The 12,879-nt window shown below is 34.0% G+C and overlaps 1 protein-coding gene across 5 annotated transcripts in view; it reads right to left on the reverse strand.

Annotated features, from left to right (window-relative positions):
• Positions 1–12,879, reverse strand: part of UTRN (utrophin) — a 610,322-nt gene that overhangs the window by 174,742 nt on the left and 422,701 nt on the right. For all 5 annotated transcript variants that reach the window (XM_056126431.1, XM_056126429.1, XM_056126433.1 and 2 more), the window contains one exon: positions 7,690–7,846. In XM_056126431.1, the coding sequence (XP_055982406.1) occupies positions 7,690–7,846 (157 nt within the window). The remainder of the gene's footprint in view (positions 1–7,689; positions 7,847–12,879) is intronic.

Here is a 12,879-nt window from a genome sequence, read left to right on the forward strand (position 1 = left end):
GGGTTGAGCCTGGTTAGTACTTGGATGGGAGAAACTGGATAATATGCCCTAAAACCTAATATGACTAATAGAAACTGCAATTAGGCCAAGCTAAGTCTATGGGAGGAGTTTAATAACTCTGTATGGCAGGGTCCAATATCAGGTGCTTCAAGTAGAGAAAAATCATAAGGTAGCATTATGCAAGAATCATAGAAAAGGTTTCAATTTGCATATATAAATTGTTAAATATTCAGTTATCTACTTATATAATTTTATTAAACCTTAGATTCTTATATCCCTGGAGGCAACTTCCCAGTAACCTAACAGTTTTAACACTGTAGTAAACCTATATCCTTCTGAAGTACATAACTCTTTTTCAATTCATATAATGATGTTTCTGGAAATTCTAATGTAAAATTTGACTGGTTAGTATAGGCTTTCGTTATATGCTTATAGAGGACATACAATATCTCTTTCTAAATTAATCTTTAAAAAACTTGTACTTAATGATCTGTAAGATGAATATTTATGAAATTGCATCCTCTGGAATAACATACAAATCAACATAATTTTTTTGTCTCCCATAAGAGATACAACTTCATTTGGTAAGCTCTAGATATTTCAATTTTGCAATGAAAAACCTTGCTAAATTAACTTAACTCCCCTAAGTACATGGTCCAAAATAAAGTAACTAATATAGTTACCTATAAAATGAAAGAATAAGTTAGAAATCACATGCAAACATTCTCTTTCTACATATAAATTTTGGGGAATAAAATTTTTAAAAACTTGCCTAAGAATGGGTTCAGCTATTAAAAGATAATTTTGAAAAAAAAAGAAAAGAAAAAGAAAAAAAGATAATTTTGATAGATTCTAATTATTTTTTTAAGTTGAGAAGATTTTTGAAGTTAAAAATATTTTAAACTTTATTATCACAATTAAATACTTAAAATAGCAGTAACACAGAATTGGTTTTTAACAGACAACTCTAAAAGAAAAGGCTAAATTTAGTGCTAAACCTATGTGTGAAAGAACATTTAAAGATTATTTTATTTTACTTAAAGCTTTATTCTGGGACTAGAGAGATGGTACAACAGGTAGGGCAATTATCTTGCAAGTGGCTCACCTGGATTTGATCCCAGGCACCCCATACAGTCCTACGACCACTGTCAGCAGTGATCTGAGTTTCGAGTCAGAAGTAAGCCCCCAAGGACTGCTGCATTTGGCTCAACAAACAAAAATAAATAAATAAGATAAAAGCTATATTCTACATTATAATTGAAAAAGGTTATATAACCTGTTAAATAAAAGATACTGAAACTAATTAATGAGGACATGAGCCAGAAGTTCATGTCTGACTTATGATTAGAGGACCAAAGTTGAAGATTAGAAAAATTTGGGAATAGCCTTAAACAGGTCCCAACTCAGCCACTGACCTTAATGAAAGGCAATTTCACCTAATACAGAGAAGAAACAAAAATGAAATTTTAGAAAGCAAGCTAAAAGATGCCGAGCTACTGGAAACACATTGGTACTGTGTCCATTTCCTGGACAGGGTACCTCAGATAACACAGAGAAGATTAATGTATTTGTCCAAAGTGAGAGACAAGGGAGGGATGAAAATTCTGATTTGAAAGTTAGGGATTGCTTTGTAAGTGGCCAACCCCAGTTCAATCCCCAGAACTGCTAAACGTGATCCCTGAGCACAGACCCAAGGGCAGCCCTTAAGAACTGTCTGGTGTGGATTCACTCCCCCCCCCCAAAAAAAAAGTGATAAAAGAAATGAAAATTCAAATTTCATTAAATCACACTGTGTTCCTCTCATTTCTTTCCACAGTATAAATAAAGGAATTGGACTAAATTAATTCTTGGGGCTCTTCTTCATCCTTCTAATAACTGATCACTCAAGTACAGGCAATACTGAAGATCCGCCCAAAGAAAAGAACTGGAAGGCAGGGAGCAATTGGCCCTTCAAGGACACCGAAAAGGAAAGGCTGCTCTGAAGCAGAACAATGCAGTGAGCACACAAAAGGATTTGGATTTTTAAGAAATCAAAGATGAGAGAAAGATGTTATAGTTCAGAACATTGGAAAAGTCCAGACTCAACTCATCAGACTATCAGATCATTAGACCATTCAATGATTAATACCTGGAAAAACTCAGTAATAAAGGTAAACAACTAGAGATATCCCATCTATAAATTTTCCTGTACATAAAAAGCTGCCCTAATTGTGATGATGTGCAATGAATAGAATTTTACTCTATTTGGGGAGGAGAGTTTGCAAAGAAATAATTAGGTTAAATGAGGATGGTTCCAATCAAATAAAACAATTGTCTCTAAAATGAAAGATACTTAGAGGACTTTGAGCAGTTTTAAAACCTAAACATTTCACATGGAAGACCATGTGGAGATACAGAAAGAAAATAGCCAAATGAGGAGGGAGATTACAGAAAAAAACAACCCTGCCAACACTTTCATCTGATATCCAGGTCCTAGAAAGTGGGACAAAATTAGTTTCAGTTGCTTAATGCCCCCAATTTTTATGCGATTCATTATGGTAGCCTGAAAAGCTAAAATATTCTGACACATACTTTTTTTTTCAGATTCCTTGCTAATATCTGCATAAGTGACTTGCATAAGATTTTATTTTATTTTTTTTTATTAGTGAAACACCATGAGGTACTGTTGTAGATTTACAATTTTTTGTGCTTGGGTTTCGATTATACAATGATCAGATACCCATCCCTCCACCAGTGCCCATTTTCTACCACCATGGATAATATCCCCCCCACCCCCATTCCCCCATCCCCCCTGCCTCTGTGGCAGGGCAATCCCCTGTGTTCTCTCTCTCCTTTTGGGTGTTGTGGACTGACACATACTTTTAAACTGACTCCATATCTTACATGTTAAGACTACTTATTTATAAATAAAATAAAAAATGGGCAAAATGGTAATAATTTAGAAAAACATGTAATTCTGGATCACTGATGCATAGAAAGGCATAAAATGTCAGAACACAAAAGCATGCCATATTCTACAATCTCGAGCCAACACAAACCTCTACAAAAGGATTATTTCACTGAGGTTATAACCATGATAGAGAAACTACTTGTCCTTAGGCTCAGAAATTAAATCAGCACTTTTCACGTATACTATCTAACAGATAAATGAGAAACTTTAAGTATCAGTGGACATTAATTAGAAACTCCTGATTTACAACTTCAACAGCTGTTTATCATGAAATAATCCACATTCAATTTAACAGAAATTTCCCCCATCCCACTATCTCCCACCAGGGGTATCTTGTGTTGTTTGAAGACTCAAAGGATATAAGGAATGAAAACAAAAGTGTGTTTATGTTAGAATCCCAAATTATGTCTTCATTACCCTTCCATCTCATAGTCATCACTTGGACATCAGGTTCTTACTTTGATCATAGTAGTCTTCTAACATGGAGATGAATCTTTCTACAAGGGAAATACTATCATAGTATTTCCATTCCTTGGACTGCTCTCTTCTAAGGACTTATTCACACTCCTTGTGCAAACCCTTTCCACAGACACTAAAAATTATCATTAACAATAAAAGTTCCCACCATATGCTCAATTTCTAGAATCCATTCTCTGATCGTCACCTTCCTTCTTTACAGAACATGGTCTCTTACAGTTTTGCAACTTGGACAAATTCTCAGTCCTCAATTAATGAAGTTACTAAAACATTGGCTTTGAACACATTTTCTGTGCATCATCTCTCTCCTAATCTCACATCTCCCCAACCTAGCTTCAAGTTCATGTGCAGTCAATTGTTGCTCAAATTCCTTGTATTTCTGTAGCTTCCTTATCTCTCTCTTCCCCTGGCACATTTGCTTGACTAAATTCAGTTCTTCCATTAATTCCTCATTGTCGCTAAAGCAACTAAACATAGATGAAAAAATCAATGACCTGAGTTGTCCTCACTGGTAAGTTCATCAAATACAAACTTCAAATATGTCTACTAGTGGTCTTGTCATACATCCCTAGTTTACTAATACCCACTTACAGACTACATTTTCTACCTAATGTCTGCTTACACATTTTCCCTCTTCTCATTTTCAGTTGATGATTTTGTGTCTTACTTCATTGAGAAAATAGAGGCAATAAAAAAAGATTGTCTATGTTTCATACCCACATCTAACAACCTCCATTAGTCTGTGCCCCGATATTCCATCCTTCCTACTAAAATGGATGAATGCGTTGCCCTCTTACTACAGATCAGCTCTTTCACTGGTTCACTGTAGTCACCATCACTATGATGGTCCCATCTCTCCTGCAAGGTTGACTTTTCTCACTTTACAGGATCATTCCTATCAACAGAGAAATTAGTCTCCACTTTATAAAACTATTACTTGATTCCAGTTTCTCTCCCACCTACAGTCTCATTCCTGTTTACTTTAGTATTTAAAAAGAAAAATTCCTGGAAGAATTCTCTAGCCTTCTGTTCATGTTCTTGAATTAGCTTACAATTTCACTGCACCAATGAAATAATTTTCCAGGACCAATCTGAAAACTGAGGGTGGTCAATTTCTGACTTTCTTCTTAAATCTTTTAACAATATTTGCTCCTTCTTGCTTCCTCCAGTATGACTTGTTCTCTCTTAGTTATATTCTTTAGTTTTGCCTTCTTTGTCTCCTTATATTTCTTATCTCTAAAAAGCCAAGTTGTCTCAGACCTCATTACTTAGAATTCTTGTCTTCTTTAGGGAATAAAATCTACTCTCATGGCTAATATATTCGCTGATAATTTGAGCTGGTTCTGATTTCACCGCAATATCTAATATGTAGAGCAAGTTGCCTAAAACTACTTTACATTTACATTCAAAATGTCAACAAGCAAGCTAAAATTATTTCTTTTCTTGATGACTTACCTAGCAGTCTTCTCCATACTGTAAGCTATAGTTACATCTTTGCTCTCAAACCTTTGATCTTTGAAACCAATTCTTTTATCTTTCTCATTTTCCACATATGTAATCTATGATCAAATCATATTGAGTTTTTTCCCCTAAATACGCAGAAACCAAAACTATCTCTACTATAATGTCCTTGTCTGAGACAACAGTTGTTTCCTCACTTTGTGTTTCTAAACTACATTTCTGACCACCTCCTCTGTTTTCGGTTCTTCATAATTTAAGGAGTTAATTATTATCGAGTGGAAGTCAAAGCAGAGAGCACCAAAATTAACATTTCTGTGCTTTCCATTTCACTCAGAGTAAAAGAAACAGTCTTGAAAGTCTATAAAGAATGTTCAAAGGACCTATTTGGCCTCCACACCATCTTCACACTCCCAGCCAAACTCACGTGCTAAGACTCTGTTTGACTTATACCCATCTCTTCCTTAAATACACTGGAACACATTAGCCTCTGTGAGCTGTGTCTTTCTGTCCCACTTTTCCCAGAGAGTAGCACTTTTTTATTGTCTTGCTTACTTCAAATTTCCTTTTAAAGTCCCTTCTTTTGGGGGGTGGGGCTGGAGAGACAATACAGTGAACAGGACACTTGTCTTGCACACTGCCTACCCGGGTTCATCCCCAGCAATCCATATGGTCCCCAGGGCACAGCCAGGAGTAATTCTTGAGCAAAGAGCAAGGGTTAACCCCTGAGCATTGCCAGCTGTGGCCCAAAAACTAAAAAGGAAAAGAAGTTAATTACCTCAGTAATGATTGCTTCCTGACCTTTGTCAAACATGATAGCATCTCTGCTCTCTATACATTTCCATCATTATCTCCTTACTTCTTTTCCTTGCTTTTTCACATGGTTCTTTTTACTAAAGGACATATTTTATGTTATTGCTTATTTCTCAAGTGTCTGTCTCAGCACAGAATCAGGCATGAATTTTTTTTAAATTGTCCGTTTGCCAGTGCTAGATCCAACACCTCTAAGCACTCAAAATATACCTGCTGAATGAATAAGGTAATATTATTTTCAGCATCATTAACAGTATTAGCTTTCTTATTCAAATGTCTGGATCTAAAGTGTTGAAGTGGAGCAACTGCAGATCGTGCTCAGTGATAGAAATAAGCACAGCCTAAAACAGGGTAAGTGTGTTAGGAGGAGGAAACGGAACAAAGCCAAAACAGACTGGAAACTCACTACCCACTTCACTTGCTAAAGCGGCAGAGGAACATTTTCATGTCACCAAATTTGGATTTTACTCAAAACTAGTAGCACAAACAGATTTTATTCCCACAGGGTAATCAGACAGATTTATGTTAATTTCATCACTAATATCTGAACGATTAATAAAAGAAAGCAAGTTTCAAAAAGGGAAAATATGATATTCTTAGATCAGCAATTTAAATATTCTAACACTATTATAATTACTACTTTCTGTATCATATGTGTAATGTCTTCCTTTTCCTTTTCTTAGAGCCATTTGTCTATCAGTTTCTTTTCAAATAGAAAACAAAAACCTAAATGATAATTTAAGTCACCTATTCAGAAAGGTTCAAGATGAAAACAATTTTATTAGTAAAGTTAGTTGACCTCTTGGTCGTGCATGTGACCAACCTAGGTTCGATCCTTGGCTTCCCATACAGTCCCCCAAACCTCTTCAGCAGTGATCCCTAATGAAGAATCTAGAGAAAGTCCCAAACAAAACAAAACAAAAAAACTAACAAAAGGAATTTTTAGATATTATTATTTTGAATTGAAGGAACTTGTTATAGATGGTATCTTTCTTTAGATAATGCTTGCATTAGTGTATGTCACTTTATGTAACATGACATTAAAATGCATTAATTTTAAATGAAACGTTGAATTGCTCTTTAAATATAAAAAATTATAGCTAAATGATCTTATATGTAATATATAATAAATGTCTATTAAGTATATTAAGCTAATAAAAATTAGGGGAAATTATTAAATAATACAGGATCTAAGAATTTAATGTGTCAGCTGATAAAATTTTAGCATATCTATCAGCATAAGATACAAATTTGCATAGAGATAAAATTTAAACAAATAATGTGATTCAAAAGTAAATGCGAGTTCAGAAATGTAAAATACATAAAATGATGTTAAATATATTGATTCTAATTTATGATATATTTATTCTACCTTTTTTACTATAACAAGTTTTTATTATATGAATTTATTGTAAATAAATTTAATTTATTGTAAAAGATACTTTAATTTACTGTAAAACATGCTGTTTATAGTGACTAATTTTTATATTTAAGATTAATTTATGTTCCGAATTTTTTCCAGTATATATTTAAAATGTATTGGAAAATTAGATAAATTTCATGAAAATATAAAAAGCAGTGCTATTCTATAGATAAGTTACCTATAATGATTGAAAAAAAGTTGAAATGCAAAGAGATAAGTAGTTTGAAACAAATGAAAGCAATATATATATATACATGTATATATGTATATATATCTTCAGTTGTCTAACATGACTTTGTAATAGTAGAATATACACATATGGAAGTTTAAAGCTAACCTCCATAAAATCTGTAATATTGTAAATTAATGATAAATCAACAATAAAAGAACAACAGAAAGATATTGATGAATTAAATTCACCAAATACAGATAATCCAGATGTAGGGAAGGAAAAAAAAAAGTATGTGATAACTCATTGGATTTTGATATCATCTTGAACTTTACTAAATTTATTTCACAAAATTCAAAATGAATGATAAATGGCATCCACCAAACGCAGTCAACTTACTTTACAGTGATCGTATTGGAGCTGTAAGGCAGGAACATCCCCTCCGATAGGCATTTGTTTTTTCAGCTCTTCATCTTTCAGATTCAGCCATTTGATCAGTTCTTCCAAAGACGTCAGTAACCTGTTCCACTTCTCAGCACTGGCCTCCAAATGGGCCCTGTGGAGAGAAAACATGAAGTAAATTTAGAAATTTGAATTCCATTAAAAATAATTTCGTTCCCTTAGCCTAATCATTTTGCAAAAGCCACTAATGAAAAAGGCTGACCCTTTGTTAAAGAAAATCTCCTATGAGAAAATTATAGCAGTCATGTGGAATCATTTGAATAAACTAAATCATATGCAGTTATATGAATAAAATGGATGTTCAGGAGATCTACTGCTAAATAATTAACAAAATTTAAAAAAATGTCCTTGACCGCCAAGCCACCAAAGCGTAAATTGAGGCTTTCAAGAAAAATGTTCACAATACAATGTAGAATTATTTAAAAGTTCCAGTAGTTCATATGAAATATGCATGTAAAATATAATTTTATTTTGGCTTTTGGGGTCATACCCAGTGACGCTCAGGGGTACTCCTGGCTCTGCATTCAGGAATTATTCCTGACATTGCTTGGGGGACCATATGGGATGCCGGGGATTGAACCTGGGTCAGCCGTGTGCAAGGCAAATGCCCTACCTGATGTACTATTGCTCCAGAGTCCAAAACTTAATTTTTCTCATTGACTGTATGTTACATAAACGAGTCTAGACATAAATAAATGTACATCCAACTATATGTAGAGGAATAGAGAGAGAGAGAGAGGAAAATAAAAAAAAAACAACATGCATGTAAATGTTTAAGAGATGCTGGAGAGCTAGTACAGGGCTTAAGTGTGTGCCTTGCATGAAGCCCATTCAATCCGTGGCCTCAACTCACAGGTCCCCTGAGCATCACTGGGTATAGCCCAGGGAGTCTCACAGTCATATGGGGCTCTTGAGGACCCTGAGCAGTTCTCACAGGGTCACTCGAGGCTTGCATGCACCAGTGGAGTTGCCTGGGTAACCAACAGCACAGGGTACAAACAGCATCACATCCTGAGGCCATTCCATTGACATTAATCGACTGATCAAGCTGACCAGGAGAGTTCCCCAAGACAACTGCCATCACCTCCGAATGCTGGAATAATATGCACCAGATTTGTTTTATCACTGAATATACTGTACAAATAGAATTTTATTTAATTTTATAACACGTGAATATTTACATGAGATCATATTATTTTATTATCCTAAACAATTAATTTTTTTAAAAAGCTGAACTATTGATATCCTCTTTTCTCTTGTAAATAAATTTCTAAAACTAGAACAGGGACAAGAGACTGATAGTACAGGGATAGGGTGCTTGCCTATCATGTAATCAACCTGTGTTAGATCTCCAGCATCCCATCCAATATAAGTCTCTGAGCCATATATATATATATATATATATATATATATATATATATATATAGACATATATAAACAATAAACCAGTGCTTGGACAGAACACTCTTTGACTTAAGGCTGATAGATGTCTAATAACAAATGTTCATGATGAATAAAAAAAATGATTGAATAGAAATTTATGGGGATGGGGATTACTGATTTTGTACTTTATTATCCATTGTAAGGTGAGGCCTTTGTTTCCATAATTCCTGACTTTAAGAAAAATAACATCTGATTTTTAAGTTGTGAAGTTCATAATCAAGAAGCCACATTTGGGCAATACATTCTGTTCTATAACTAGGTTTACAATAACTCATAGGTCCCTGGAAACAGAAATGTAAAAAGCCCACATTTGCTGGAGGCTCTTATTAAGGTGGTAGCAAAAGCCCCTTACTTAAGCCCACGCCATGTGATCTGGATTTGAAAAGATGGATCAATCAAAAGCACTCCAGAGTCTAAGAATTAATCAGTATTTCCTCAATTTGCTGACACCCCAGTGAGTAGAATGAACGTGAACTTAAATGGGAGAATATCTGGAATTATGAAGTTATCTTCACTGCCTAGGATCTATTTCAGATTGAGAAGGCAAAAGGTAAAAAACACAAGGGATGAGACAAGTTCTATCGCAGCTTCCAAACACTGAGCACTTGTGTGGCAAGAGGTGACCCATTTGTCGCAAGTCCAGGTTAAGAATCCCCTGCTGCTCGGGTTTCATATTCTTTCACACAACTCGACCTTTGACATTGGCATTAGGATTCTCACTTCCACAACTCTGCCTTATTACTGAGTCTTCCAGGCCAATCAACTAGGCACAACCATTCCGACTACACCCTCCACACCCAAGTGACTGTCTCTATGGACAGCTGATCTACATCAGCTGACATCTTAAAGCTGATGCCTATGCAATAGATAATTTAAATAAACATTTCCAGATTACATTTAGGCAGTGCCCAGTGATAGATATTAAAAAATGGCATCTTTGTTGAAAAGTTCATGTTTCCAAAAGAATGTAAGTTTCTGATTCTAATTCATCTAGTTAAATCTAACTCATTAAATAATGACCACAATCCATCAGCCAATATTTTTGACTAGGAGGAAAAAAAACTTAATTGTGTATCACTTTTAAATACCGTGAACTGGCATTCAGTCACATACAAAACGCCAATTAGTCTGCAATTTATTAATAGCACCACTGTCACCCAGCTAATATAAAACACACCATTCAAACTAAAATTTCAGTTTCATTCAAGAAAGCTATGATAATGCAATCATTTAATAAAATTTAAACAATCTGTAAAGAAAGAAGTTTGAGGTATTTTATGATTCTCTGAGAATGGTATGATCACATTTATTTTAGATTGTATTTATGTATTTTCTCTTCATTCTGCAGGTGTTGGTGAATGACCTCACTTTATAAAACTGTGCTTTTAACAGGATCCTAATTCTGCCTGAGTGCTAGCTGTTCTGTGATCACATCAATTAATTACAGAGCAAATATGCAATTAAGAATCCCTGATAAGCAAAAAGTTTTACTGTCAAAGAGTAAAACTAAATAATTTCAATTTTGTTAATTTAAAACTCTCCATAGTTACTACTTTAGTCTAAGTATATTTTACTGATCTCTAACATATCATTTAGCATTTTCAATATAAAAAATTATAACTAGAAATCAGAGGTTTTCAGTTAATTTTAAAATGTCTATGTGTTTCTGTCTGTAAAACACTAATGTACATATGTTGACCTTTTTGAGTTATTAAATAAATTAGTTGTTACATTCCTTTGTAGTTAAACACATTTCATACTGAAAGCATGCAAATGTCTTTTTTTATGTGCCTGTTGACTACACAAAAATAATAAACGTGACCATTGAATTTATGGCATTTTGTAGTCAAGAATCATCTATAAAGATGGGAGTAATAATAAAAAATACTGAACTGACTTTTACATTTTAAAAGGTATCTTTGTAAAATAAAAATAAATAATTCTCTGCAGCTGCTTCCATAGTCAATAAAAAAGAATAAAAAAGCTAAACTACAGCACCTTTGCTTGAGGAGTCTGACTTTGTTATTCTTTACTCTTTTTAAAAAAATTGTTGAGTTTAGATAACATGGTGACAAGGGTTAGCCTTTATGATTTTTGATGCACAAAGTTACCACACCTTAATCTACAGAAACTTTGCTCAGAAAAAATGTTCCGATTATTTTCCAACAGATTATTTCTATGTATTTAGTAGATTACTACCAGATGGTCAAATAAATGCATGCTTCCGTAGTCGCCTTCAGGGTTCTAGTTTCAATTTACTGCTTTCATCTTTCAGGATACAACCTATTTTCCTGAGCTATGGATTGAATGCCTTGCAAAACAAAACCTTGAATTTGGGTTTAGTAAGCAATACTTTCTCACTTTTATACTAAACATTTTCTTTTTACTTTATCCTTAAGTATTTATTTGGGTTCTGTGAATTTACATGTTAATATAAATATTTTAAAGCTTATGTTTTCCCCCAAGAAACATAACCAGTCATCATTCATATTTTCAAATCTGTATCTAAGACATTTCCATGTGCCTTCACATTTTGTAGAACTTAACTATCTTAGCTCTCAACTTTTTCCAATTGGAAACCTGCCAAGTGCTGTACAATATACACTGAGAATACATTGTAAGCACAAAATGATTATTATTATAGAGAAAGGTTTATTTATATTCAATCAGTTGTTTAATATCATAAACATTTTTAAAAGACCAATTATTTTTTAAATATGAAGCAAAATCTTGTTAATGGCAAGAGAGATCGTTCAGGGTGTGAGGAGCTTTCCTTAACATGGTGGTGAGTAGTTTGAATTGTTGGCAACACATAGGATCCCCCAAAAGAGGCCAGGCATCACTCCTAAAGAGAGAGCCAAAAATAATTCCTGAATACTGCTGGATATGCCCCCTTCCCCAAAATGGACTTGTAATAAGGTAAAGAGCCACAAATATGACAATATTGAAATATAGTATAAAAAGACCTACAGAGGAAATCAAATTTAAATAAAGGAGCAAAAACCTCTACCTTTCAACAATGTTTCTTCAGATGAGTTTTCAGCCTTTCCTCTAGGTTACAGAGAGTACAAGTGAGTCCTGAGGAACATTTGTTAAACTAAAATGCAATTTTTACATTTGCTAAAAGCTAGCAATGGTTTAGGAGCTCAGACAGAAGTCACTAGTGTTTCCAAAAGAGGAAGTTCTAGGGTTAAGTTAGGAGCAAAATAAGTAACCAAATATACTCTGTGATAGAAGAGTCTCGTAGCTCAGAAATTATGAAGAAACTATGGCTCAGAGAAACAAGAAACTTGCTCAGGAAGTCAGGGTGAAAATTTAGGATCCAAACTGATGTGCAAGTTTTTTTTCTAGACACTAATTTAATGGCAAAGAGCACTAGAGAAGGCAAAAAGAAATTGCCCAGATGTGCTTCTAGAAAATGTAAAAGATGTATTTAGGAAGCAGGTCTACAAATTACATAAAATAATCCAAATTAAGAGGGACAAAATTATGCCATCCTGTGTGTAACAGCTGCACAGAATTGGATATGCGATCTGGCATTTTTACTGCAAATAAAATAGAAGTTTATGGTAAAACCTCACAGATAATAAAATGAGTTATAATGGAAGAAAATACCTTCTTAATGCAAGAATAATGGGAATTATTAGAGGCACATTAGAGGGGATTATTCCTGCTATTAGAAAA

The sequence above is a fragment of the Sorex fumeus genome, unplaced genomic scaffold (genome assembly GCF_029834395.1).
Source record: "Sorex fumeus unplaced genomic scaffold, SorFum_2.1 ptg000061l, whole genome shotgun sequence".
Taxonomy (NCBI): domain Eukaryota; kingdom Metazoa; phylum Chordata; class Mammalia; order Eulipotyphla; family Soricidae; genus Sorex; species Sorex fumeus.